Genomic DNA, 26,706 nt, shown 5'->3' with positions numbered 1-26,706 from the left:
TGTAATTGCAATCATTGTTGTCGTTTCTGTCGTGACGTTTGCTAAAAAAGCACGTTTCACAAGCATGTGAATCCGGCGTTGAATCCGGCTTGAAGAGCCCCTGTAAGATAGGCCGTTTCCCTTCTGTCTCAATCAGGGCTAGCGGTTGAGTCACCACTATCTCCAATGCGCTATGCACGCTACAGCACTGTCACCAGCGGCCCAACACCACATAGGCCGGATTGACTAAGCGGTAAATTTGACCTGGCGTAGAACATTCTTATCAGGGTCCATAGATCAACAACTTCCATCAGATCCAAGTGGATCGAAGAACCCGCTCGTACTAAAATGCTTGTCAAGAAAGGAACCAGATCCAATTATTTCATTGGTCAAGCTGCCTGTTCTACGCTGCTGTCGGACGCCGAAAAAGCCCGTCAGTCTGTAAAGCCGATGCCTGTCAAAGCGTGTTGTTGTTTATAAGAAGCATGCAACCACTTTCCCTGTAAAAACATGCAGTAACAGACACCATTTAATTATAATTATTGTTCTTTAGAGTTTTGTTCGATATCAAAGACAAAATCTCGGTGCGCAATTCGGCGGTAAAGGCTATACTCTTTTAGCCAGGGCGAACATACAGTCCACCACCAACACAACACCATCAAAATGGACTCCGACAGTATCGACTCTCGAACGGTCTATGAACCGACACCAATGAAGGAAATCTCCCATGATGACACCGAATGGTCTATGAAGTCTGAAGTGGTGGAGTACAAAGAGAGAGACAAGGCATCTGGCTTCCCTGACAGAGAGCTTGGTGTCACCTGGACCAACCTCACTGTCGATGTCATTGCTGCTGATGCCGCTATCCACGAGAACGTCTTGTCCCAGTACAACATCCCCAAGCTCATCAAAGAGTCTCTCCAAAAGTCACCTCTCAAGACCATCCTTGACAACAGCCATGGCTGCGTCAAGCCTGGTGAGATGCTCCTTGTTCTCGGCCGTCCTGGCTCAGGCTGCACAACACTTCTCAACATGATCGCCAACAAACGACGGGGATACGCCAACATCAAGGGTGATGTCCACTATGGATCCATGACTGCCGAGGAGGCCAAGACCTATCGAGGCCAGATCGTCATGAACACCGAGGAGGAGGTCTTCTACCCAGCTTTGACCGTTGGTCAGACCATGGACTTCGCATCTCGGCTCAAGGTGCCTTTCCAACTGCCAAATGGTGTCAACTCGCACGAGGAGCTGAGAGTCCAGTCAAGGGACTTCTTGCTCAAGTCTATGGGTATTGAGCACACTATCGACACCAAGGTCGGTGACGCCTTCATTCGTGGAGTCTCTGGAGGAGAGCGAAAGCGAGTCTCTATCATCGAGACTCTGGCAACGCAGGGTTCCGTCTTCTGCTGGGACAACTCAACCCGTGGCCTCGATGCCAGCACGTAAGTAAAAACATTAAAACCCGTTAGGTACTTGTCTAACTTGATCCAGTGCTCTCGAATACACCAAAGCCATCCGCGCCATGACCGACGTGATGGGTCTCGCCTCCATCGTCACCCTCTACCAAGCAGGTAACGGTATCTATGATCTCTTCGACAAGGTCCTTGTACTCGACGAAGGCAAGGAAGTCTACTACGGTCCTCTCAAGGAAGCCAAGCCCTTCATGGAGAGCATGGGCTTCATCTGCCAGCACGGTGCCAACGTTGCAGACTACCTCACCGGTGTCACTGTCCCAACCGAGCGACAGATCCACCCCGATCACCAGAACCGCTTCCCACGCACCGCAGACGCTCTCCGAGCAGAGTACGAGAAGTCCCCCATCTACGAGCGCATGAAGTCTGAGTACGACTACCCTACTTCGGCGATCGCCGACGAAAGGACCAAGCAATTCAAGCTGGGTGTCCGTCAGCTGAAGGATAAGAAGCTCCCCGACAGCAGCCCCATGACGGTCGGGTTCATCTCACAGGCCAAAGCTTGTGTGAAGCGTCAGTACCAGATTGTCCTCGGAGACAAGCCTACCTTCTTCATCAAGCAGCTTTCCATGATCGTACAGGCTTTGATCGCTGGCTCTCTATTCTACAATGCCTCTGATGACTCAAGCGGTCTCTTCATCAAATCAGGCGCTGTCTTCATCGCTCTTCTTTGTAACTCCCTGGTCTCAATGTCTGAGGTCACTGACTCTTTTACCGGACGCCCTGTTCTTCTCAAGCACAAATCATTTGCCATGTACCATCCTGCTGCCTTCTGTATCGCTCAGATTGCTGCTGATATACCTGTGATTCTGTTGCAGGTCAGCACCTTTTCAGTTGTGGAGTATTTCATGGTTGGCCTTACCGCCTCAGCCGGACACTTCTTCACCTTCTGGGTTCTTCTCATCTCAATCACAATCGTAAGTGTATTACTTCTATTTACTGACTCTTCAGTACTGACACATATCATTAGTGTATCACGGCCCTTTTCAGAGCTGTCGGCGCGGCTTTCAGCACCTTTGATGCCGCTTCCAAGGTTTCGGGTTTTCTCATCAGCGCCACAATCATGTACTCTGGCTATCTCATCAGCAAGCCTCTGATGCACGATTGGTTTGTCTGGCTCTTCTGGATCAACCCTTTGGCATACGGCTTCGACGCTCTTCTATCAAATGAGTTTCATGACAAGATCATTCCTTGTGTTGGGCACAGTCTCGTACCCAGTGGTGCTGGCTTCACCAATGGCGATCACCAGGCTTGTTCTGGCGTAGGTGGAGCCAAGGCTGGAGTGAACTTCGTTACTGGCGATGACTACCTGGCATCTCTCTCATACAGCCATGACCATCTTTGGAGAAACTTCGGTATAATTTGGGCCTGGTGGGCTCTCTTCGTTGCTATCACCATCTACTTCACCACCAAGTGGCACGCTTCCTCCGAGGATGGGCCCAGTCTGGTCATCCCTCGCGAGAACGCCCACATTACCGCTGCTCTTCGCCAGTCTGATGAGGAGGGACAGACAAAGGGTGAGAAGAAGATCGTGGGTAGCAGTGATGGTGGTGTTGTATCCGGCGATGACTCCGACACCAGTGGCGAAGCAATGGGTCTGGTCCGTAACACCTCTGTGTTCACCTGGAAGAACCTCAGCTATACTGTCAAGACTCCTCAAGGTGATCGCACTCTTCTCGATAATGTTCAAGGTTGGGTCAAGCCAGGCATGTTGGGTGCTCTTATGGGCTCTTCGGGTGCTGGAAAGACTACTCTGCTTGATGTTCTGGCTCAACGCAAGACTGAGGGTACCATTCGGGGCTCTATCATGGTTGATGGCCGGCCCCTTCCGGTTTCTTTCCAGCGCTCTGCAGGCTACTGTGAGCAGCTTGATGTTCACGAACCCTATGCTACCGTCCGCGAGGCTCTAGAGTTCTCTGCCCTCCTCCGGCAAAGCCGTGACACTCCTCGTGAGGAGAAGCTCAAATATGTTGACACTATCATTGACCTTCTGGAACTTCATGATCTTGCGGATACCCTGATTGGCCAAGTCGGTGCCGGTCTGAGTGTCGAACAGCGGAAGCGTGTTACTATTGGCGTCGAACTGGTCTCGAAGCCTAGCATCCTGATCTTCCTTGACGAGCCTACTTCTGGTCTCGACGGACAATCTGCATACAACACCGTTCGTTTCTTGCGCAAGCTGGCTGCTCACGGTCAGGCCATCCTTGTCACCATTCACCAGCCCTCTGCCCAGCTCTTCTCTCAGTTTGATACCCTTCTCCTTCTCGCCAAGGGCGGTAAGACAGTGTACTTTGGCGACATTGGCGAGCATGGCAACACGGTTACCGGATACTTTGGTCGCTACGGAGCTCCCTGCCCAGAGCATGTCAACCCTGCCGAGCACATGATTGACGTTGTCTCTGGACATCTCTCCCAAGGCAAGGATTGGAACCAGGTCTGGCTGTCTTCCCCTGAGCATGATGCTGTTGAGAAAGAGCTCGATAGCATCATCAGCGAAGCTGCTTCCAAGCCCCCGGCCACTACCGACGATGGTTACGAATTTGCTACCTCTCTGTGGGAGCAGACCAAGCTCGTCACCCATCGCATGAACATCGCCTTGTATCGCAACACAGACTACATCAACAACAAGTTCGCTCTCCACTTGTCCTCTGCCCTCTTCAACGGTTTCTCCTTTTGGCAAATCGGATCGTCTGTCGCTGAACTTCAGTTGAAGTTGTTTACAGTCTTCAACTTCATTTTTGTCGCACCCGGTGTCATGGCTCAGCTTCAGCCGTTGTTCATCCATCGCCGAGACATCTTCGAGACCCGTGAGAAGAAGTCAAAGATGTACTCTTGGGTCGCTTTTGTGACTGGCCTGATTGTCTCAGAAGTCCCTTACCTGATCATCTGTGCTGTCATCTACTACGTCGCTTGGTATTACACCGTCGGTTTCCCGGGCGATTCTACCCGCGCTGGCGGTACCTTCTTCGTCATGCTTATGTATGAGTTCATCTACACTGGCATTGGTCAGTTCATTGCTGCCTACGCGCCAAACGAGGTGTTCGCATCACTGGTCAATCCTCTTCTCCTCACTGTCCTGGTGTCTTTCTGCGGTGTTCTGGTACCATACTCCAGCATTCAGGACTTCTGGAAATATTGGCTCTACTACATCAACCCTTTCAACTACCTCATGGGTAGCATGCTGGTGTTTGACATGTGGGGGGCCGATGTCAAGTGCAAGGAAAGCGAGTTTGCTCGTTTCAGCCCTCCCAACGGTACTACATGTGGTGAATACCTCAAGGAGTGGCTTACACACGTGCCCAGCAAGCTGATCAACCCTGATGCGACCGATGAGTGTAAGGTGTGTACTTACAGCAAGGCTGATGACTACCTCAAGACTCTCAACCTCAAGTCGTACTCATACGCCTGGAGGGATGCGGGCATCACAGCTGCCTTTGTCTTCAGTTCGTATGCTCTTGTTTACATCCTCATGAAGCTTCGAACCAAGACTTCTAAGAAGGCGGAGTAGGAGTAACATCGCAACCTGATTCATTCAGGTCTTAGAATTAGTTCCTTTTTCATTCGGATATCATTATAGACTGTATAGCAACCTTAGACTGCGCAATTAGACTATCAACATAGCACTCATCATAATAATAGATCGTTCTTACCATGAATTTGAGTAGAATTCAGTGATGTCCAGTTTTCTGAGATCTTGGTCGCGTCTCTCGGCACTACGATGATCCTACAGCCGTCTCTTTTCCTCCGTTGAAGCCATGGTATGACCTTTTGAGGAATTCTGTGATTAAGCTGGATGTGTGGATACAGTTTTGAGTTCGTAGAGAGATTCTTTGGGTAGGCGGGGATGTCATAGTGGCATATAAGGAGCCGTCAAATATTAATGTTAGTAGTGTTAGATTAGTTTGGCTAACGGGTCAGTGGTTGGTCAGGGCGAGCTGGCTACCCTGAAGCCACAACGCGTATTGTTGGGCAAAACAGAACGCGACATTTGGACGCGTATTTGTTCTCTGGGCTGTTTTCATACAACGTATATAGTAATTATATAGCGATCATAATGTATTCTTTATGCGATTGCCAAACATCTCATGGCCTGTGATGTCCAAATTCCTTTGAATGACTGTCGGGCGTGGGACAAAACCCTATTATCAATGAACCATTGGATCAGATCTCATTCCAAGGACCTTGACCATAGGTAATAAATCGGACGATAGAAGGTAAACATAGTAGATCATTTTCTTTGTATTCTCGATGATAAAACATACACTTTTGTCTTCTTACTATTTGGCTATCACGTCTGCCATCTTCACATTTTGAGTGCTTCGACTCGATGTAGCGATTCTCGTGTCAACAAGGAGACCCACTGTGATGACTACAGGGCATGCAGCGGGCATCGGGCCAAGCCCCGGGCTAATACCTTCGGAGCTTCGGGCTTCTCACATTCAGGCTGAGGTCTAAGACGAGACAACTGCAGATCAATTGTGACCAGCATTTAAAGGAACCAACACTAAACAATTCAACCAAATCCACACACTCTACCCGTAATCACTCTTCAGTACCACAAATCATGACTATTTCCAACGGTATCAACGGCCACGCTAATGGCCACACAAATGGCCACACAAATGGCAATGAGACTACTACAAAGAATGGTGTCTTATTTGCCAAGCCTTACAAAGCGTCGATATCGTCCATCGTTTCGGAGCTTTTTGAGGACAATATCACAGCAAAGATCCTCCACGCCGCAGAATCGGGCCTTGTAAACAACGTAAGCGCTCTTCACTTCGGTGTGAATACCTCACTGACACTGTTAGAACCCTCCATTGGCATACCCCGAGTATGTTCCCCAGACTGGGTCAGATGCTGGAAAATATATCCTCCGTGAGAAGCTCTTCTGGACCTGTGGCTTCTTCCCAGGTTCCATATACTCGTTGATCGAGCGTCTCATCAAATATCCCCAAGCTTCAGCTGGAGATACCAACAAGCAACAACTGCTGAAGCAACTGCTCGATGTTGGACGAGCGTGGTCTGACCCGCTCCATGAGTATGCCCAGAGAACAGATACCCACGACATGTCATTCATGATCCAGCCGTCTATGAGAGTTCGTTGGGAGACTCTACATGACTCGACAGCCCTTGAGTCTATCATCACTGCCGCGCGCTCACTGTACTCAAGATACAACGCCAATGTCGGCGCTCTCAGATCATGGGATGTCCTGTCGCAAAATGGTGTTGACATTTCCAGCATGACAGAGGACTTTTTGGTGATTATCGACTCGATGTGCAATCTCGACCTGCTGTATTACGCAGCTGCACAGACTGGCCAGACTGAAATGGCTGAAGCAGCAACAGCTCACGCCAAGGCATTGATCAAGGCCTTGTTACGAAAGGAGACAGACGAATCTGTTGGAAGAACCATGTACAGCACCTTTCATGTTGTCAACTTCGATCCCAGAGACGGATCCGTCAAGGAGAAGAGAACTGGCCAAGGCTACGCAGCCAACTCGACTTGGGCCCGCGGGCAGGCTTGGGGTATCCTAGGGTACTCACAGACTTACAACTGGACTAAAGATCCTGAGTTTCTAGATGCAGCTATTGGCTTAGCTGAGTATTTCATCTTCAGACTACTCAAGTCCCCAGACTGTGTCGAAGTCCCTGTCCCTGGAGAGAGCCGCACTAAGGGTCGATACGTTCCTCTTTGGGACTTCGATGCCCCGATTGATACTTCCGCACCACTGAGAGACTCTTCAGCGGGCATTATTGCCGCAAACGGTATGCTTGTTCTCTCGCAAGCTCTAGCTGGAAGTGGATCACCCGACTTGAGTGAGAGATATCGATCAATGGCGATTCGAATCGTGAAGGATACGCTTGACTTCTCCCTTTCACAGGAGAAGTCGAAAGTGGCGTTGAGATCAGATGGAAAATTCGAGGTTCAGGACTTGAAGCCAGAAGCTCACTTTGAGGCTATTCTGAAGAACGCCACTGCGAATCACAATGCCAAAGACTACAAGAGATATTGGGATCATGGACTGGTTTATGCGGATTACTATTTGATTGAGTTTGGGAACAGGTTATTGAAGATGGGATTGGTATAGATACATCTCTCGGAATTTCACATGAAGAATTAGTGAAGAGATACATCTACTTGGCATAATATAGTTTTATATTCTTTCGTCATCCCAATGTCCAGTTGTTCATGGAGAAAGGCCCCCCTTGATCCTCAATCGTCTGAGCCGTAAACATCATGTCATCAAAGCTGATGACTCGATCCAACTGCATGAAATCCTGATCCATAAGAACCGTCGAGATCGCTGATAGCTCATCTGGTGAATTGTGCTCTACTCCGGGATTGGTAGGAGATACCTGGGGAAGGAAGCTAAGATGACTGCCTGGAGGACCAGGATTGAGGATAGATCTCTGGGACCCGCCATCAAATGAGTTCTGCAACACGCTGGACGCTGCTCCAGCCCGAGCTTGGTTGCTGTGCTGATTGTCGCTTTGTCCTTCGCGGAGATAATGGGGTGTCTGCGTAACAAAACCATCGGTAGAGTATCCAACGACATCTGGAGAATAATCCGGATCCTCCGCACATTTCTTGTGAAGCGCGCGTAGTTGAGCGTTATACTTCCCGGGCAAGGAGGAATTAGACTTTGATCGGGACAAAGGGCCTGCCCATCTTTTAGAGAAGTCATCGAGACTTTCGACTAGAACCCAGAACTCAGGGGCTAGATCAGTCTTGTAAAATCTCCAGTGCACTACGGAATCATCAGTCCAAGACCGTAAGCATTGGCGAAAAGGTCTTACCAAGCAATGCGCGAGCACTGACGAACACACAGAAAGCGAACTGGCTATTAACAGGGCTGTTTTCTGATGTGTACTTCAGATACTTGCGTGTAATTGTTGCTGTCTCTGCCGCAGCGATTTGACATGTCTCTGCGCTATGGGCGCTGGGCATCCGTACAATACTGGTCCATTGAGGTGATGGATACGCGATCTGCTGATGCAGTAAGATCATAGAGGTGTTGTGAGTGATATGGGCCAATGTCAGGTTTGGATCCATGTTGATAATGGTTGGCCTCCGCGAGATGTTGGAGTCTTTCCATTTCTGAGGGAGAAACATCTTCCAGCTGAAATAGCTTTTAGTAAGTGGTTTCAAGGCAAAAGAATGAGACCTACTGGACAAGGCGTAGATCCAGCTCCTTAAATCTGGTAAGCCAATTACCGACTTCTTGACGATCCCTGAAGTTAATTCTCTGTTGGAGAAAGTAAGTAGTAACTCGACTCAAAGACTCTGTCGCCTCGATACAATAAGCGAACGCTCCGACAGTTGTCATGTCCACCGTGTCATTTCCCTTGGGTGCTGTTGTATTTGTCGATGGTGTCTCAGGCGGTGCCTCCGCGACTTGGTCAGGACTTGGGTAGTGTGCTGGAAGGAACACAATAGAATTCCCCATCTTTGCGGCTGAGCGATCCCAGATACCAAAGTAGGGAGTCAGTACTGTTTCTTCTTTGTGCCATAGGCCTCCGTCTGCTGGTAATCGTCTGCGAACATCGTCGGATGTCAGGCTGGTGTTCCATCTGAGCTTGTAAGTATGAACCAACTACTTTTTGGCTTGTGTTATCTTACCCAGTCATCACAGAGCAAAGCCTAAGCGGTTAGCTGGTGCCTGTACTTATTAGATGGTGTAAGCCTACCTGTCAAGGTTGAAGATGCTCCAGAATACTCTCCTCCGCTCCTCCTCTTGAGTCCAGTTCTGCGATGGTGATAAAGAGGTCAAGGGTTTTAGCAAGGGTCCCTGTTGTCGGTCATCTGTTTCAACACTGAGCTGAAGATACTCAACAGTCCTTGTAAGTGAGCCTATGATAGGCCAAGCTCTAGACATGTCTCCATTACCCATCTAGAAAGCCCCAAGTCAGAGGTACTTCTCAACAAATACACCGTACTTACATCTGTGAAGGCTATGATGCTCAGTGCTTGTAGGTTCTCGACCGACATGCCGTCCATAGCTGACAAAAGCACTATGCTTCTGGATCTAGAGGTCCATGTCTCTAGCTCTTTTTCAGATATCTTCCCATTCTCTGTATCGACAAAGCGAATGGCAGCGACTACTATTGCATGCAGTAGCACAGTGAGACAGGGCAGTTGCTCATGGCTGTAGAAGCGGCCCCTGAACCGTGTTTCGTGTAGAATGGGTATCCATGGTTGAACCAGGATGAAGTACGCGTTGATGACTTCTTCGAGGAGTTCAGCAGGGGGTAATTGGCTTGAAGTGCTTCCCAACTCATTGAGCTGGCTGACTAGTTCTATGTTCGGGTTGCCGCAGCTGTCCACTCTTCGTCTCTTTCGCGGTTGATGTTGGACATCGTTTGGGGATGAGAGAGCTACAGATCCCGGTGTTGCGTGTTGTGCTTGGGCTATTGATGATTGAGTGGGCGGCAATGACAACGAGCCCGCTGAGTTGTGAACCAAGCCTCGAAGTTCCTGAATGAGACTGGAGAAGGCTCCAATGATTTGCGAAGACTCGGATGAAGGAGCTGGATTGGGAGGTTGCGCGTTGTCAAATACCGTGCTCTCCAGAGCCTCTGATCTTGGTCAGTTGAGAGTGCAATTGCCACCGTTCTACGTACCAACTCGACGATTCAAGCCTTCTATGACACCAGCCTTGATCCCCGGTTTGTTCTTTTTCGTGTCGTATACACAAGGCGAGTCTACGCAAGTCAGTCGCTGTATCTCATCCTTAGACACCTGGACATACCCAATCTTTGGCAATGATTACACATTGGCTTGTCTCTGGAACAGCGGAGCTTTCGCCGCCGACATCCTTGACACGAGGGAACTTCGGGCCCGGGATCTCCAGCGGCAGACCCATTGCCAGCTCCACCTAACTGTACACTCTGATGGTCCATTTCGCTTGTGATTGTGTGATTATAGAGTTCGCCCGCTGCCCGAGGGATCGCATAGTTTATGTAATAACGAGAGAGTTCGGGGAAGAGGAGGCGTTCGTGTGTCGATCCTTGGCCGAAAACAAGCTCTGGATCCATTACCCCATGGGGATGGTGGTGCAAGCGAGCCAATGATTGGACATCACCATCAGCTGATGGTAGCTTCGGATGTGAATGGGCCGACGCCCGAGACTGGAGCTGGTCAATTGTCGAGAGCTCGGTTCTATCGTGTCGTGAGTCAAAAGTGCTGTTGATGGTGATTAAGTTGAAGAATCCGAAAATTTGCTTCTCCTCGTTGTGCTGTGCTGTTTTAATCTCTCACTTTGTGTAACCGGAATTTCTTGTTCTCCAACCACGCCCGAGTTACACAAAAATGCCGCCACTACCAGGATTCTCCGACAACCCCTTCCAAAGCCGAGATGACTTCATTGAAGCCATAATTGCGTTGATTAATCCCCTAAAACAATATTTCTCACCCGGAAAATCTCGCGTTCGTATTCCAATTGCGACAGGTGCACATTTCGATGAGTCGGCGGCACAATTAGAAGGCTTTGCAAGGCCGCTATGGGCGATAGCGCCATTGCTTTTCGGATATGACTCTATCACCGACAAAGACCTGGCAGCTCGTGTAGATGAACTAGTTCAGCCATGGGTCGACGGCTTCATCGCGGGGACCGACCCTCATCATCCAGAATATTGGGGGGCCATGAACGATATGGACCAAAGAATGGTGGAGGCAGAGATGCTAGCATTTGCTCTCATAGCAGCACCGAAGCGTTTCTATGAGCCATTGAACCAAGACCAAAAGAAGAATCTGAAGAACTGGTTGAACTCCATTCGCGGCAAGAAAATGCCACCGACAAATTGGCGCTGGTTTCGAGTCTTCTGCAGCCTTGCTTTAGTAAAGACTTGCGGCGTCCCGTTCTCAGAAGTCAAGGAAGAGATGGATTCGGATCTTGAGCTGCTGGATAGCTTCTACATCGGAGATGGATGGTCAGCAGACGGTCCCTGGCAGACAGTCGAGCAAGCGAGACAAGAACAGGAGCTGGCTGAGGAGACCGGACGTCGAGATACCGTGGGAACAGGACGACAAGCAGACTACTATTCTGGTAGTTTCGCCATTCAGTTCTCGCAGGTCCTTTATTCAAAATTCGCCGCCGATCTAGACAAATCGCGTTGTGAGATGTATCAACAACGAGCCAGGGACTTTGGAACCCATTTCTGGAGATACTTCGACTCTCAGGGTACCTTATGCCACAGACACAAACAATATACACGTTAAGCTAACAACGGACAGGATCTTCGATTCCCTTCGGTAGATCCCTCACATACCGCTTCGCCTGCGGAGGCTTCTTCGGTGCGCTGGCGTTTGCCAAGGTGCCTAATATGCCTAAACCGCTTGATTCACCAGGAGCAATTAAGGGGTTCCTAGCCCGACATCTGAGGTGGTGGGCACAGAATTCTAGTGACATCTTCTCAACTGATGGCACTCTTACGATTGGATGGCTGTATCCGTAAGTCGACCGTGATACTGACCAGAGGTGCCACTAACAACGGCCAGAAATATGTACATGGCCGAAGACTATAACTCTCCTCAATCCGTATACTGGTGCCTCAAAACACTCATAGCTGTTGGATTGAGTGCCGAAGACGAATTCTGGAACTCCGAACCACTTCCGTATCCTCCCTTTGAACCCCCTACACAAGTCATCCGAGCTCCTCAGCAAATCTTGTGCAACCACCCGCGAGGCAATCACCACTTCATGCTCACTCCCGGACAATTCGTTGCTTGGCCTATGAAAGCCAATCAAGCCAAGTACTGCAAGTTTGCCTACTCTTCAGCCTTCGGATTCTCCGTTCCAACAGGCCCCCTGATCCAACAGATTGCACCAGACAACCAACTGGCGCTGAGCCGAGATGGTGGCGAGACTTGGGCGGTCAAGTGGAAGTGCGATGAAGTCAATTTTGGGACTCTGACGATAAAGACGGATAACCAGAGTGTGGCGAATGTTTCCATCGCGAGCGTGAGATGGTATCCTTGGGGTGATCGAGGCGTTGCTGTGGATACGATCTTGATCCCGCCGACCGAGCAATGGCCGGACTGGCATGTTCGAATGCACCGCATACGATGTCAGAAGTCTATCGAGTCGCTTCACCTAGTTGAAGGAGGTTTTGCTATAAATGGCCGGAAGCATGCTGATGGGATGAACTTGCCAACGCTTCCAGTACCCGACGGAGTCGTCCCTGGAAATTTCGAGGGAAACTTCTCTGACGAACGATCCACTATCATCTCGTCTAAAGCTGGCTCCAGTGGAATTCTGACTGAAGCCCTTTTCGATAGACAAATTGTTGATGTGGAGAGCTTCGCACTGAAGCCGGACTCCAACACGAACATCGTTTGCCAGCGAACGCTGATCCCCGTTGTATCCGTAGGCATCACAGGAAAACTAGAGCCGAGTCAAGAAGTTTGGTTGAAGACTTCAGTCTTCGCTCTTTCTTCCAATGTTAGCGGGGGAGGACAGAGTGATGTTGCGAGTCTCAAGGAGAGATGGTCTCGACCTCCGACGATTGAGGTAGAGAGCTTCGAACAGATCTTACACAATATGTAATACTCGATAACAAATATCATGACAGCTTTCAAGTCAGCAAGAAGCACACATTCATTTCGATACCATTCTTTACAGTGGAATGATGACAGCAAGCATGCAGGATATTATCACATTGTGGCAATTTATGCTTCTCAGCTCTGATTTTTTATCTTTCCGCCATCGACGGATACATAATCTTATAGAACATCCTCTACAAGCCATAATACCTAGCTGCATACTCCCGATGCTCAGTAGTCGAGCTCTTAATCCACGGACTCGCCCAAGCTGGGCAAGTGGTGCTTGACGAGCCAGCACTTCTCGATGTCGATGTCTTCGTGGCTAGGGATGCTCATGTACATCTTGAAGCCATTCTCATGGAACTCCATGACCTTCTTGCGACTGGCGTGGATGGCAAGCTTCTAGTTGTAAGCCATGATTCGCTGGTTTTGCTTTCGGTCGAAATTCTCGATGGTGGCATCAAAAGCCTCTTTGTAGTTGTTCTTGTACTTGTCGTAGAGTTGAACGTCCTCCCGCTTCAAAGAATTTCCATTACAATCCACCCAAGAGACTTGCCACTCCAGGGTTTTCTGGTTGACCTTGAAAGCCAAGTAGGCTTGGTCCCACATGCAGCGTCCGGAAGCATCCAGGGACCCATCCTTGTTGACGATGGGGTCGAGGTCACGGATGAGCAGGCCGACATCTTTAGCATAGTCGTCGAAAGCTCGCTCAGGAAGGACAGGTTGCGGTTTGATTTCCTTTCCGGTCTCCCAGTTGAAGAAGACAGCGGTCAAGAAGTAGTGAAGATCCCCGTATTGGGTGAGGTGACCCCTCGTCATGGTATCAGGGTGGCTAAGCTCGAAAGCCAGAAGGTACTTATACAGGCAGTGGACCTCAGACCAACCGAGATCAGTTGGCTGGGAGATGGCCGCGAACTCATCACGGGCATCGACATATGCACCAGAGACACGGATGTGGTGGATTAGCATGGTATTCTTGGCAGGAGGGAGCTCCTTCGGATAGGTGCGTTGAGCAACCTTGAGGACTGTGCAATGTTCAGCTTTGTCACATATGCGTACACTGTCGATTCTTGACTGCCAACTTACCCTCTTGCTGGTACTCGCCCTTGGCGACAGGATGATGGGCCTCTTTCTTTTCCTCAAGGGTAGTGGAGGAAGGGTGACCACTGCTGCTTGGGCTGCGGCTGGAAGTAAAGCCCTTCATGGTGTTGTCGTTGTCCATGGTGATGGATGGGGACGAGTGGATGGTGAAAGAAAGAAGATGAGAAGGGCCAGAAACGCAGTTGAAATACGTGGGACGACGAACCCCGTGACTTTCTTATTCACTGTGGGCTCCATTGCAAGGCTATTTCTAGCCTACAGGGCAGCGCCCAGGGGAACATCATTTCTGCTGGTCGTTGATTCAGAGGCCTACACCAACCATATCTAGAGTCTATGGCGTCCCAGGTCTCTTACTTGCTGGTAACAACAGGCTATAGCGGCATTCACCACTGAGGTATTTCAGTGGATTGCAGGAGTATCTGGTAGCTGGCCATAGATAAGCCTTAAGGCAGGCATTAAATCCCCTACTCTGGCAATACTATTAACAGGGCAGCTGAATTACATGAACGTTATGCTTATGCTTTGAATATTTTGAAATTGCTATAGCTTGTCTACAAAATCTTATCAGGCCTCGTCATCAGAATATGCGTAGAATATCCTGTTTCTTCTCTCCATTGCTCGGTCTCCAGCATTGCCTTTGTCACTATGAGTGAGATAATCCAATTTATTCCAAACGTCCCTCAGTCTTTGATCATACGCATCTTCACGAAGTTCTGAGCGATCCCATGTATCCCTGTATATCCCAGTTTCCTCGGGAGACTCTTCCGGGTCAATGCGGTAATCGTTTTTCTCATCAGGCAGAATTGGTAGAGGGTTCTGGCCTGGCTCCTCGGCAGTAAGAAACTTAAGTAGCTGCAGCTTTTGCTCAGACGTCAAGCGACAGATTCTATAAGTTACGTCGTCTCTGTCAGGGTGAATGTATACAGCATCCTGGTCCACGCCAGAGCCTGGTACTGGCTGGCGCCGGTCGAATAAAACGACACCACCGAGAATTCTGGATTCAGCCCAATATCCAACCATGTCTGCTATCCCGTTGGGGTACCTATCGTGACTTAGATACCAAGGGTGGAAGAACATCGTAGGTTCAGGACCATTTGGGCAATGTGCCCACCAGATCTTTTCGGACTTTGGTGGTGCCCATTCAATGACACCATCGTTCTTGTGCAGTCCTTCTTCAAGCCCATAGAGAAGTGCGGCAATTTGATGAACTGCTATCGCAATTATCTCGATGAGACGTGTATTGAAAGATCGTGACCCAGGAGAAGCAGCCTGGAATGTAAGGAGAAGCTAACACACGGCATTAATTGTTGATATAGATAAAGACCATACGGGAATCTATGCTCACTCTTGAGTCAAAATGAAACCTATTAGGGTCAAAAGTTCTGTGAAACTCTCGTGCCCTATTCAAAATCCCATCGCAAAGCTTGTCGTGGCAATGATTGATAGGATGGTCACTATGAGGCATTCCCCCTCTTGATTCAAACGCAACTTCGCCCAAAGGCAGGCCATCAATGATTTGAGCATATGTGATTTCTGCAATGTCTGTGTCAAGAATCCGGGCAATCGCACTCCTTACGGTGTCTTGATGGGGCTGATCCAAGGTATGTATCGCAAGTTGTCTGAGACTGGCGCCAGTCTGGCTGCCGCTTGAGCCCGAGCCGGGTAATGATCTGTTCGTTGGTTGAAACGACATCTTAGCTGATGAAACAATATTTCTGCATTTTGATTTCAAGAAGATAAGGAGTTCGGCGTCGTGAAAGAAATCCATCAGGTGGAATTGGATGGCACCAGCCCCTTGTACAAGAGGTCTGGATTTGGCGTGACTTAAGCGCCCGGCTTTGAGTTTACCCGTCGACTAGGCGCCTTGACAGGCCACCAAGATCCGGGACATGTCCGTTTACTTAAACTTCTATCTGAGCAAGCATGCAGTTCAGCTGGGAAAGGACCGTAAGACCTCTGGATTGTGTTACGGACGTATGGATAGCGTTGCTATAAATGGATGCCGCCTTGGTTTCAGTATTTTCTTCATCTTCATGCTGGTCTTCAGCCTTTTGGCTAATTCTGATCTTGTGTATCGTTGGCAACGTGAAATAAGAATACTGTGCCCAATTGATTTTCATTTGACATGTAGGCCTTTGTTTTAGTTAACTCTAGTAGACGCCATTCGTAAAATCAACGACAATGGCTTTCTCGACAAGACCACCGACCTGAGCTATGAAGGCTTGGTGGGCTGGGTCAGTCTTAACGTAGTAGTCACGATCTTCTGCCGACTCAAAGGTTGCAACGAATCCATGGGTTATCCCGTTCTGTGATCTGTTAGCACCAGATTCAGGCAACGATGGTCTGGTAGAGTTACCTGCATCCCCTCTGGCGAATTATCCTTGCCTCCTTGTAATGATGTAATGTACGGCTTTTTGCTTGTAGGATGGATACACAGATCTTTCAGTTGAAGGAAATCATCGCATGTCTAAAAGGAGTCGGTTTGTCAGTCAATTGGCCAAACAGTCTTTGCTTGTGTCATTTACTTTTGTTACATCTTTTTGGTCGACACTGTCTTTGAATTGAAAGAGTACAGTGTGAGTGATCGACATGTTTGCGCTGCCAGCTTTGATATGCTCAAGTAATGTTTGGTATGGTGCGGAGTATTCTGAGAATTATAGATCAAGACGTCACAGATAGGACAACAGTGGGAACCTAAGACGCCATGTTTCCGATGCCTATTGGTCAAATACATCTCTTACACTTTCATCACGTGGGGCATTTATGTCAGACCATCTTTGGTACTATATGTCTCTTCCTTTTTTACGATGTTGAAATACAGGTCATTTTGATAAAAGAAACAACCCATTAGTCCCATTTCTTCAGCCTGATGTTCTTCGCCATCAAGGTGTAGGTGACTCCATTTCTATGTACGGACAATGACAGGGCGACATATGGTCTCAGACCCCGCTCTCATGGAGTCTGGGCTAATCGGCCAAAGACATGACCAATTGAGCCAGGTCCTGACGGAGACTCTCATGATTCGAGAGCTGAGGATCGTCAGGTGTCCCATCAGCCTCTGGCGTCACGGGTGCCCCATACATCAGCTTGAGACAGAGGACGTCTGCAGGTCTCATGCCCTTGGCAAATTTGGGTATGTCGTCTGCGACTAGCTCCACGAGTGCATAAAGTTCGAACTCGACCGCAAAGTCGTAAATAGCGACGGCGCGGGCCAAGAAATTGGTTCACTTACAAATGCAACGACACTGGCCGGTATGCAGGTTGTAGAACCTGCCATCGCGCAGGAATACTGTGACGATGTCGATGATGCATGAGCAACGTCCAGATTCAAGGCGTCGGGTCCTTGAACGGCTGGTTCTGGTGAAGTGCTCCTCAAAAGTCGGGTGCTTCAGGACATGCGAAGCGGGTATCTTGATCGCCTCTTTCTTGTTGTTGAAGATCTTGTAACGTCTAGAGCTTCGAAGCAGTCAGCAACCAATCATAACATGGTTCAGTCACCAGGTATGTACTTACGGGACGTTGCTCAGGTCCGCCATGCTGCGGGTAGAGTCTCCCGGGCCGAGAGCGATGTGCGAATAAGCTATGGGACTTGCGTGCTCAACCCCCTGTCGAGTTGAACTAGGCTTGGTAATGGTTCCGCTTTGCCTAGCTGTTGTACTATAACTGGTATAAGGACGATAAAGATCAGGTTTGATGTTGCTTAAAAGATCTAAAGAACTTCAATTTGGCTGCGTGACGCGTTTCGTTATTATCAGAGAATTGAGCTTGAGGAAGAGGATGGAAAACAGAAAAGATGGGTTCACTCTAAGATTCTAACAACTTCAAGTCAAGCTCACAGCAGTTCATGGTACGCCATTCCATTAGTGGGGCTTCTCCAGAAGGGGGAAACGAATCCTACCTTTCTGCATCTGAGAATTACCGATATCGAAGCCCAAGCTCTCGGTTAGCCTTGTCCTCAACTTTGCCCGTCTCTTGGCCGACCCCCACGAATACAACGCAGAGGAGGTGGTGTTGCCACCTTGGACGCCACCTTTCTACCAGTAGCAGGCATTATGCAACTAGCTATCGGATATAGAGAACGGAAAACAGGTCTAGACCATCTACTCGGAACGATTTGTTACTGGCGTTGTATAGTCGAGATGAACGAGACTCTGAAAGCATCTTACTAATTCTATCTTGGAAGCTTCATATCTTTCTCATGTTCCAATCTGTTGGTTATGGGCTAACAGGTTAAATAGTAATTTTGTCGTTAAAACTATAAATCTCTCGGCCCCTGGATATCCCAGTCACTTGGCCAATTGACACTCAAACACAACCAACGACCAAATTGGCAAATACTTTCGATATCTCAGATGAGAGCATTATGAACATATCCCACTTCGGGTCCGAAGTTGTCTTGCGCTATGGCCAGAGATAAGGGACCCCGACCGTTATTACCGTCTAAAGCCAAAGGTGTCATCAACCCCAGAATCACGCAACACCCACCATATAGCACGTCCCGAACGTCGGCCAACCAACCCTACCAGAAAGCACGACTCGGATAATCGCTACAACTGTCTATCGATTAAATCGATCCATAGTTTCATTCACTTCGGTCAAGTTGGGTAGCAGCGATAACGCCCGTGGACCCCATCTCAATTGACGCGATCGCTAGCAACAATGACTGCATACCCACCATGCAAGATGCGACATATAAAAAAGAAGTGCAGATCTCGCCAAGTATGAGGCTTCTTCTCAGTAACTTTCGTGTGTCTGTCTTGATCCCAAGCCACGCTGCGCCAAGCAACAACGGGTGCCTGCCAAGCAAACGCCATCAGAAATGGCTGAAGCCAAACAGACGAGTGCCGTTGCGGTCGATGATCGTCGCGACGATCGCGATACCGATAACTCAGCAACTGAGTACGAAGAGAGCGAAAAGAGCGGCAAATCCTGGAAGAGCTATGTCTGGGATACTTGGGAGTTGCCCAAGGAGCAGCGATGGCTTCTTTTCAAGGTTGACGCTTTTGTCTTGACTTTTGCTTCCATCGGGTACTTCCTCAAGAACATCGATCAAACAAACGTCAACAATGCGTTTCTGAGTGGGATGAAGGAAGAGCTAAACATGTACGGCAATGAGCTTGTTACTAGTAAGTCACCCATTCTAGAGTTGCTCCGAGCCCAACTCACGCTCGACAGGCACATCCATTTGGACTGTGGGCTATGTCGTCGGTCAGATCCCTTCGAACTTGCTTCTTACTCGAGTATCGCCGCGCTGGGTTATCCCATCCCTTGAAGTTGGTTGGGGCATTGCAACTATCTGTACTTCAGCTGTGCACTCATACAAGGCTTTGTACGCTCTGAGATTCCTCGTTGGTCTCTTCGAGTAAGTGATAGCACTCATCTTACAGCCTTCGGGACTCAATTGACTAACATGGTTCTAGATCCGGCTTCTACCCCGGTATTCATTATATGCTCGGCTCCTGGTACACCCCTCGCGAAATCGGAAAGCGTGCTATGATCTTCTGGTTGGCCGGCAGCATCGGTAACATGTTCAGTGGATTCCTTCAGGCGGCTGCTTACACAAACTTGAATGGTGTCCATGGACATGCAGGCTGTAAGTTTCTCACTCCTCCTTCAATGGGTAGCGCTGACGAAGCCATAGGGCGCTGGCTCTTCATCATCGACGGTATCATCACCCTTCCCCTCGCAGTTGCGGGCTACTTCTTCTTCCCCAACCTTCCTCAAGATGGAGTCAAGACTTGGTGGACTACAGAAAGGGAGCACGAGATCTCGATTGAACGAATGAACGCCATCGGTCGAGCTGGAAAGGAGAAGTGGACAAAGGCCAAGCTCAAGTCCATTCTCCTAAGTTGGCATACATACTTCCTCCGTAAGATACCAGTTACTAGAAGTGCCGTTTGCTTTATTAACCCCTGGAATAGCTATGATCTACGTCCTCTGGAACAATGCATACCCTCAGCAGGCCATGGGATACTGGCTCAAGAGCTTCAACGCCGATCCTCCTCCCGTACCCGGCACCTCGTATTCCGTCGCTCAGATCAACAATTTGCCTCTACCGTCGACCGCAATCTTTATTGTCATGGCTCTATTCTGGGGTTGGCTTTCCGATGGACCCCTGAAGGGTCTCCGATGGCCTTTCATCTATGCTGGTGCCATCATCGCTGTAAGTTCACTATGGTATCGGTGTACAAGACATACAATGACTAACCCCTTGGCAGATGGCTTTCAATATCGCTCTTCTCAAGATGCCTCTTTACGGAAACAACAGAGACCGCACTCTTGTTTACTGGTTTGCCAATATCGGTGTAAGTTTCTCACATTTGACCTCGCGGAGATCAGCAGACGTGCTCACAAATCTCTTAGAACGGTGCCGGCCCCCTCATTCTCAGCTGGATCAACGAGATCTGTTCCGCCGATGCCGAAAAGCGAGCCTTACTAGTAGCTGCGGCTAACGACTTTGCCTATGTGGTCCAAGCCGTGGCTCCCAACTTTGTTTGGAAGACTACCGATTTCCCCAGGGCTGCAAAGGGCTATACATGGTCCACTGTGCTCAACGCTTTACTGAGTAAGTCAACCGAGACCCTGGTCTATCAACCGTTTTACACGATACTAACTGACTCATAAGTTGTCTGGACTGCCATTGTTCAGCTTCTACTCGCCTGGGATAGGAAGAGGCAAGCCAAAGCTCGGCAAGTGATGTCAGAAGACTCCGAAGCCAATTCTCAGGAAGAATTTCATGATGATGGGAAGACTTTGGAGTACCCCGTAGAGAAGAAAGGGGCTGTGAACTAAGGTTTTCGGCTGAAGAAGATCATAAATAAGAATAAGTCGAAGGGACATTGTTGGTAGCTGCAAACTGCCAATCCAGGATTCAAATTTCGGAATTGATTGATATCTGATCTAAAGGCATTGTCATTGTTGTGGGCTATTTAGAGTATTCCTGTACCCGCAGCACAGTTACCGCTACCCAACATGCGTTCGTCTACCTGCCCCCTTAACTGTCGTCACAAATGTATCTCTCCTTGCAACGAAGCCAAGCTGGAACCTAAGGAGTTTCAGTGACCTCGATCTTTTTCCCATCAATAAACAATTCCGTTCCCTCTTCTCCCATCTTTGCTCGCACAACCAAGCCTTTGCTTGTCTCTTCTGCTAGATTTTGTTCGATCAAGAATTGACTGTGCGTGATCACTATGATCCAGCCAGCCACTGCCTGCGACATAAATCCACACCATCTGACTACAGCAGCCTGTCCTGCCTGGTCCAGGTTATCAAAGACTTCATCAATAAGCACATATTGCGCGCGGTGTGCGCTTCTCGCCCGTGCCAACTGCAACAAAGCAAAGAAGAGAGCTAGGTCTATGCGCTTGCGCTCACCACTTGAACGTTTGTTATAGGCGATGGAGGAGTCAATAGCAAGGGTGGGATCAAGAACGGATCCCAGGGGCATACTTGAAGACTCAGAGTCGAATAATGAACGTAGCATCCCTTTAGCCATGTTCGCATGGCGCGTATCATCATAAAGCACAGCAAAGGCTTGAATTATGAGGTCGTTCAGCTGTGATAACGAATTCGCCAGTATGTGTTCGCGGAAGTTTGATGTTTCTTTTCTTTTGAGCGCTGGTGAGGAAGAAGAGGCTTGGCGAGTGCGCTTGGCCAGGGCCAATACCCAAAAGTTGAAGAGTTCGCGGTTAGAGGCGAGCTCTTCGAGCTTATTGTTGAGAACTTTTAATTCAGAGCGCATGGCGACCAGAGACGACTGCTCGTCTTCGGCTAGTTGTTTAAAAGTGGCTGCTTCGTACTTTTTGATGGTGACCTTTTGCTGCAAGGTCTCACATGCTCTTTGAGCCCTCATATGTCGTTCCAGCCAGTTGTTAGTCGCCTTGGTATACTCAAATCTAGCTGTCTCTTGATCTCTCAATACTTGCAGTGCAACTTTTTCTTGATCTCTCAAGGTCTCTAGCCTCGATAAGCTTTTCTCAATGCCTTGGCGCAAAGAGTAGACTGCATTCTCTTGGTTCTTGATTCGAGGGGAACATTTCTCCTGAAAGACATCTTTGGGGATCCCAAAGATACGCTGGAGTACCCTTGTGGCCACCAACTGGAATTTAAGACTGAAGATTCCGATGCCAAAAAAGATTTTTTGTGCACCTATTGGGTGAGTCGAGGCCATAGCTTCAAGTCTCTGAGCGAGTTTGTGCTGGGGCTGTTCCAGTTGTATCTGCCGTTCATCCTGATACCGTTCCCAAATTTGACGATAAGAAGTTCTCAGTCTTGATAAATTCTCCTCCTCGTTGGATATTTCAGTCTGAAGCATCCGCCTCTTGTCTTGGAACCCTGCACAAGGTTGTTCGGGCGGCATTTTGTTGCTTTGGTGGTCTCTTAAAGCTGTATTTAGAGATTCGGAAGCATGCGCCACCTCGGATTCTAACATTTTCTGTTTCTTGCGGAGATCCCGTAGCCTGTGCTCATTGTGATTTATAGTCTGGGCCAAAACCTTCAACTCAGTATTCACCCGAGTCATGCTGGCATCGATATCTTTGATCAGCAGCTTCGATATCTGCGAACACTGATTCAGTGCTGATAGCCCAAGCGATGCCTCGATCAGGTCGTATCTCTGTGCCTGCTTTGAGTTGAGAAAGTTTGATGCACTCTCGTGGCTCAGTACGACTGTTCGCGCATATGTCTCATAGTCGATACCAAGTAGTTCGTCAAGTGCAGTTTGCGTTGCGAGCTGTGGTTGTGGGTTACCGTGTAATGAGACGGTGAAACTGTTTTTGTGGATTTTGTGCTTTCGATATCTCGTAATAGAATATCCGTTGGTGAACTCCAGAGTAACGGAGCAGTTCTTACCGGCGTCGTCGTTGACAACGTCGTTGGCGAACCCTCCGCGTAAACAATGTCCAAACTGGCGCCAGACCATAGCCTCGACAATTGCACTCTTGCCTGAGCCATTATCGCCAACTAGGAAGGTCAAACCGCGTCGAACGTCCTTTTGAAAGTCAATGGAAATGGTCTTCTGTATGCCAAGGAAGTTGGTGATAGTAAGCCGGAGTGGGTGTGCTACGAAAGCGTGTGTAGATGGCGTTACCAGCGTAGTTGTAGTTTCCATACCGACAGCTTGACGCGACTCATCGAGAAAGTCTTTATAAGTCATCCTTATCTCTTTTTCTTGGTCGGAAATGCTGCATGAAACAAGGATCATTCGCTGGCCGACCCGCACTAATTCCTCTTTTCTTGCAGCAAGAAACCCAGCCAGTTCCAGCGACTCAACATAATCACGAACCTCCACCGAGAAATCCAGTGTTTTAGCGTGAAGTTCAGTCTTCGATCCAGAGCCTGAAGATAGGGTCTTTGATTCCTCTGGTAGTTTTCCCTCTGTCTGTGTTTCGTCCAGATGCTGAGCAGCAACATCATTCGCCGTTACTGATGTGCCGACAACCACAGATGATGTTCGGCCAGCACATGAAGAAAACTGTATGGGGGTCCAGTCCCGAATGCTCCTCGCACCTAGTCGTAGAAGTCTATCACGAGCTGCTACATACTTCTGAAGAGTAATATTGCCAGTGAGCATGACATGCTTATCTTTTACCGCATTCTCGTTGACCTGATCTTCCAGAACTTGCTGCAGATCAGCTGTCGTGTAACCTATGGCATATGGATTAGTGAGCAGTTTATGCTCAAGCGTCTCTGGATCTAGTAAGACCACGCCTCGTTTGTCGTCATGAAGATCAGCCCAATTCAGCTGCAAAGGAGAGCCTAAGTATGTGATGCTTCCTCTCATATCGCCCTTCCTATTGCCGAATTGCGTTTGGGTGATTGTCTGGTGGCTGTGAAAATGTCCTGTGAACGTACGGGCAAGAGATGCAAAGCCACCCGGGCCTGTCCAGCCACGGTACGTTATGGCGCTGTTCTGGCGAGGACTATGGGCTCCAGAATCGGCCACATATCGCTGGGTAATTGCCTTGTGAATGGCGAGATGGGCAAAAGCAATTGTCTCACTCGCCTTCTGGGGGCTTAAATCCGCGACAGCGTCTATCAGCTCGCTCTGATCCCCCCGAAACGGCAACAGGCAGACATTCCGGCCGTCCCATTCTTGATAGGATACAACACTATGCACCGACACGAAGGGAGCCAGTCGCTTGATATTGAGAGCATTTAGAGCCGTGGTCTGATAGTCGCGGCGGTAAGCCAGGTCATGGTTTCCGAGCACGATGTGAATCCGCGGTACTACGTCGCTGAGTAGGCTAATAAAGTGATAGCAAGCGGAGAGCACCTGTGTTGATTGCATGGTTTGACTGGTGAGCAAGTCGCCACATATCACCGCGCGCTCCACGTTATTCCTCTTTGCTTGTGCAATAATCCATTGCGCTGTCTGTTGTATCCGGTCCAAATCCCGATGCTTGAAGTGCAGGTCACTGAGTAGCAACCATTTCATGGTGGTAGTTGGTCGCCTTCGCATTGCCGCAGCTGGGTAGAAAGTCCAGGCGAATCTTGTCAGCACTCAGAAGAAAGTTGAAACGGGCTGAGTTATATGACACCATCCATTGTTGCACAACACTCCCCCAAATGGTAAACCCCACCTTCCTCAGGTCCTACCTATCATCTTAAGTTAAGTATGCAAGCAAACAAGTTTCTTTGTTCCATAGCAAACATTGCTGTTTGGATTGTGCAAAATTAGCAAACGTTCTGTATATATCCTAATGAAGCCTCCCATCGTCTCGTTTTATTAGTTTGAAATAAGCAATTCCACGTCTGTTGGTCTATCTCAGTTCTAACTGGCTTCTTGTTGGCATGCAATTTAGTTTTCCCTAAGAGAAATGCTCTTAAATGACAGGGATCCTGGAACATCTTTTTGACCTACCTGACTTGCTATGTCTTCACAAAAGTACTACTAAGGCCTAGTGATCTCTCGAGCCTTCTAAACAATACGAGCCGGCTTTTCATTTTGCTATTCGAACTGCAAAAGACTGGTCTAAACCCCTTCAACAACCAGTAAATCTCGGGAGCACATGCAGCATTATCTTAACCCATAGCCTCCCAAGGACTTCTTCCTCCAAACCTGCTTCGTTAGACAAGAACCGTGGCACTTTGTGGCACCAGCCTCTTTGAAAGACTCACGATTTATCCCCTTGGCGTTTTGAGGAGCAGAAATAACATCTTTTGATTTTTATCTTACTCCGAGGACGCGACCTCTGCTTTGACGGAGTCTCCATAGTTCAGAGATCCGAACCTCTCTTGGTACTGTTGGAGCTTGTGCATCATCTCGCTTACTTCAGCCTGAGTAATGTTGGTGGGTGTTGGAGAATGTTCGACTAGTGATAGTCTTTTGAAGCTTGCGATGTGTTCCGCCATGATGGCCTCCTCACCCATAGCAACTAGTTCTCGTTCGGTGAGGTGGTCGGCCGAAACGGTCTGGTTGCTCTGAAGCGTCAAATTGACTACTTGAAGCATCTCCAAGACATTGAACATTGATAGTCGACCAGCCATGCTGGTGAATTCTCCAAAGGTGAGTCTAGCGAGCTCGAACATCCCGTAGTCCAAAGCCAGACCGTGGATCGACAGACATCGTTGCATCCTGTTGTAGTAATCCAGTGGTCCGTCCCAGTCCTCTGGCTTTTGGTTCTCCCATTTTCCGTTGCGTAGATAGTTCATGAAATCAGCCGTTTGTGTCTCGTTCAGCCAGTTGAGCTTCACGGCATCTCTGTCCCTGTTGTAGGAGAGCCTGAACCTAGGATATCTCTCCAACCGATGGACCGGAACCCAGTAGATTGAGTTGTCAGCAAATATGATTTTGACGGTGCTGAAGAGGTAGGGACTAGTTTCTGGTCAGTAAAGATGCTAATGAATCATTCAAGCATGCACCTTATGCTACGAATACTTACGACTCGGGCAGGTTGCCGCCGTTCATCAAGGCATCTTGGCCTTCCATTGTCAGGGATGCTTTTGAATTTATTTCCAGTCTTTACTGAAACTTTAGGGGAACGTCGCCTGGCGAGTTTAATGTCAGTGTGAGGTCATATCAACTTTTGCAGATGCACCTACTTCTCAGATGTGGAATTGTTTGAAGGAAGATGAAATTCTAGAGATTGCAATAACAAAGGGACGAAAGGTAGATGTGGGTCTTCAACAACAGTATGCAGTCTTTCTTAAAATAGTAGATAGATGAATTAAGGATGGGGCAGCGTTTTAGGGACTACTTAACTATTAATGAGTCTAAATGTACAGGAAAGATATTGCTTAGGCCCCAGGGCTCTAATGAACAGATACATGCTTAGATTACAAGATAACAGGGTAGTATAGAATCAATTTCTAGTATAAACTCAATTCTCCCGACTGCCTGCTGAGTAGAAAATTCTGTTATATTTGTTGCGACTTGCATACTTCTTTGAACCAGCCGCTAGTACACTCATCACGTCATCGAATTTTGGTCATAACTTGCATTGGGGATATTTGGCTGGTAAAAGAATTGCCCAGCATCTCTTGTTTTTATATTGAAAGTTCCATAACACCGTTAATTGTGCTAGTTGACGACTGCACAAACCTTGCTGATACAAATTGTAAGATACATGCTCGTCAGTGGAGCCAATAGGAATCGTTGCTTGACAG

General features: G+C 48.6%; 11 protein-coding genes; 4 read left to right on the top strand and 7 right to left on the bottom strand.

Annotated features, from left to right (window-relative positions):
* Nucleotides 1-642: 642 nt before the first annotated feature.
* Nucleotides 643-4,962, top strand: FFUJ_05766 (related to ATP-binding multidrug cassette transport protein; the record flags this gene model as incomplete). XM_023579015.1 has 3 exons in its annotated part: nt 643-1,424; nt 1,474-2,371; nt 2,425-4,962. 3 exons carry the CDS (start codon nt 643-645, stop codon nt 4,960-4,962), a joined length of 4,218 nt encoding a protein of 1,405 aa, XP_023431927.1.
* Nucleotides 4,963-6,018: 1,056 nt separating this feature from the next.
* On the top strand, nt 6,019-7,546 carry FFUJ_05765 (related to glucuronyl hydrolase; the record flags this gene model as incomplete). XM_023579014.1 has 2 exons in its annotated part: nt 6,019-6,219; nt 6,266-7,546. 2 exons carry the CDS (start codon nt 6,019-6,021, stop codon nt 7,544-7,546), a joined length of 1,482 nt encoding a protein of 493 aa, XP_023431926.1.
* Nucleotides 7,547-7,625: 79 nt separating this feature from the next.
* FFUJ_05764 (related to C6 transcription factor) lies at nt 7,626-10,321 on the bottom strand (the record flags this gene model as incomplete). XM_023579013.1 has 7 exons in its annotated part: nt 7,626-8,206; nt 8,256-8,578; nt 8,628-9,029; nt 9,147-9,349; nt 9,400-10,034; nt 10,080-10,131; nt 10,208-10,321. The coding sequence occupies 7 exons, from the start codon at nt 10,319-10,321 to the stop codon at nt 7,626-7,628; spliced, it is 2,310 nt and encodes a 769-aa protein (XP_023431925.1).
* Nucleotides 10,322-10,767: 446 nt separating this feature from the next.
* FFUJ_05763 (uncharacterized protein) lies at nt 10,768-13,003 on the top strand (the record flags this gene model as incomplete). XM_023579012.1 has 3 exons in its annotated part: nt 10,768-11,638; nt 11,692-11,908; nt 11,956-13,003. The coding sequence occupies 3 exons, from the start codon at nt 10,768-10,770 to the stop codon at nt 13,001-13,003; spliced, it is 2,136 nt and encodes a 711-aa protein (XP_023431924.1).
* Nucleotides 13,004-13,401: 398 nt separating this feature from the next.
* On the bottom strand, nt 13,402-14,221 carry FFUJ_05762 (uncharacterized protein; the record flags this gene model as incomplete). XM_023579011.1 has 2 exons in its annotated part: nt 13,402-14,024; nt 14,086-14,221. The coding sequence occupies 2 exons, from the start codon at nt 14,219-14,221 to the stop codon at nt 13,402-13,404; spliced, it is 759 nt and encodes a 252-aa protein (XP_023431923.1).
* A 443-nt stretch (nt 14,222-14,664) lies between these two features.
* On the bottom strand, nt 14,665-15,793 carry FFUJ_05761 (uncharacterized protein; the record flags this gene model as incomplete). XM_023579010.1 has 2 exons in its annotated part: nt 14,665-15,387; nt 15,446-15,793. 2 exons carry the CDS (start codon nt 15,791-15,793, stop codon nt 14,665-14,667), a joined length of 1,071 nt encoding a protein of 356 aa, XP_023431922.1.
* A 457-nt stretch (nt 15,794-16,250) lies between these two features.
* On the bottom strand, nt 16,251-16,691 carry FFUJ_05760 (uncharacterized protein; the record flags this gene model as incomplete). XM_023579009.1 has 3 exons in its annotated part: nt 16,251-16,406; nt 16,457-16,567; nt 16,626-16,691. 3 exons carry the CDS (start codon nt 16,689-16,691, stop codon nt 16,251-16,253), a joined length of 333 nt encoding a protein of 110 aa, XP_023431921.1.
* A 375-nt stretch (nt 16,692-17,066) lies between these two features.
* On the bottom strand, nt 17,067-17,636 carry FFUJ_05759 (uncharacterized protein; the record flags this gene model as incomplete). XM_023579008.1 has 3 exons in its annotated part: nt 17,067-17,248; nt 17,333-17,556; nt 17,614-17,636. 3 exons carry the CDS (start codon nt 17,634-17,636, stop codon nt 17,067-17,069), a joined length of 429 nt encoding a protein of 142 aa, XP_023431920.1.
* Nucleotides 17,637-18,919: 1,283 nt separating this feature from the next.
* Nucleotides 18,920-20,892, top strand: FFUJ_05758 (related to transporter protein; the record flags this gene model as incomplete). XM_023579007.1 has 8 exons in its annotated part: nt 18,920-19,226; nt 19,276-19,462; nt 19,521-19,693; nt 19,742-19,969; nt 20,022-20,263; nt 20,319-20,405; nt 20,464-20,665; nt 20,726-20,892. 8 exons carry the CDS (start codon nt 18,920-18,922, stop codon nt 20,890-20,892), a joined length of 1,593 nt encoding a protein of 530 aa, XP_023431919.1.
* Nucleotides 20,893-21,145: 253 nt separating this feature from the next.
* FFUJ_05757 (uncharacterized protein) lies at nt 21,146-24,535 on the bottom strand (the record flags this gene model as incomplete). Its single annotated transcript, XM_023579004.1, has 1 exon — nt 21,146-24,535. One exon carries the CDS (start codon nt 24,533-24,535, stop codon nt 21,146-21,148), a length of 3,390 nt encoding a protein of 1,129 aa, XP_023431918.1.
* A 737-nt stretch (nt 24,536-25,272) lies between these two features.
* On the bottom strand, nt 25,273-26,029 carry FFUJ_05756 (uncharacterized protein; the record flags this gene model as incomplete). XM_023579003.1 has 2 exons in its annotated part: nt 25,273-25,915; nt 25,983-26,029. 2 exons carry the CDS (start codon nt 26,027-26,029, stop codon nt 25,273-25,275), a joined length of 690 nt encoding a protein of 229 aa, XP_023431917.1.
* Between the last annotated feature and the right edge of the window lie 677 nt (nt 26,030-26,706).

This window comes from Fusarium fujikuroi, chromosome FFUJ_chr06, assembly GCF_900079805.1.
Source record: "Fusarium fujikuroi IMI 58289 draft genome, chromosome FFUJ_chr06".
NCBI classification, from domain to species: domain Eukaryota; kingdom Fungi; phylum Ascomycota; class Sordariomycetes; order Hypocreales; family Nectriaceae; genus Fusarium; species Fusarium fujikuroi.
The sequence above is the reverse complement of the archived record's forward strand: the minus strand, read 5'-3'. Positions and strand labels throughout refer to the sequence as shown.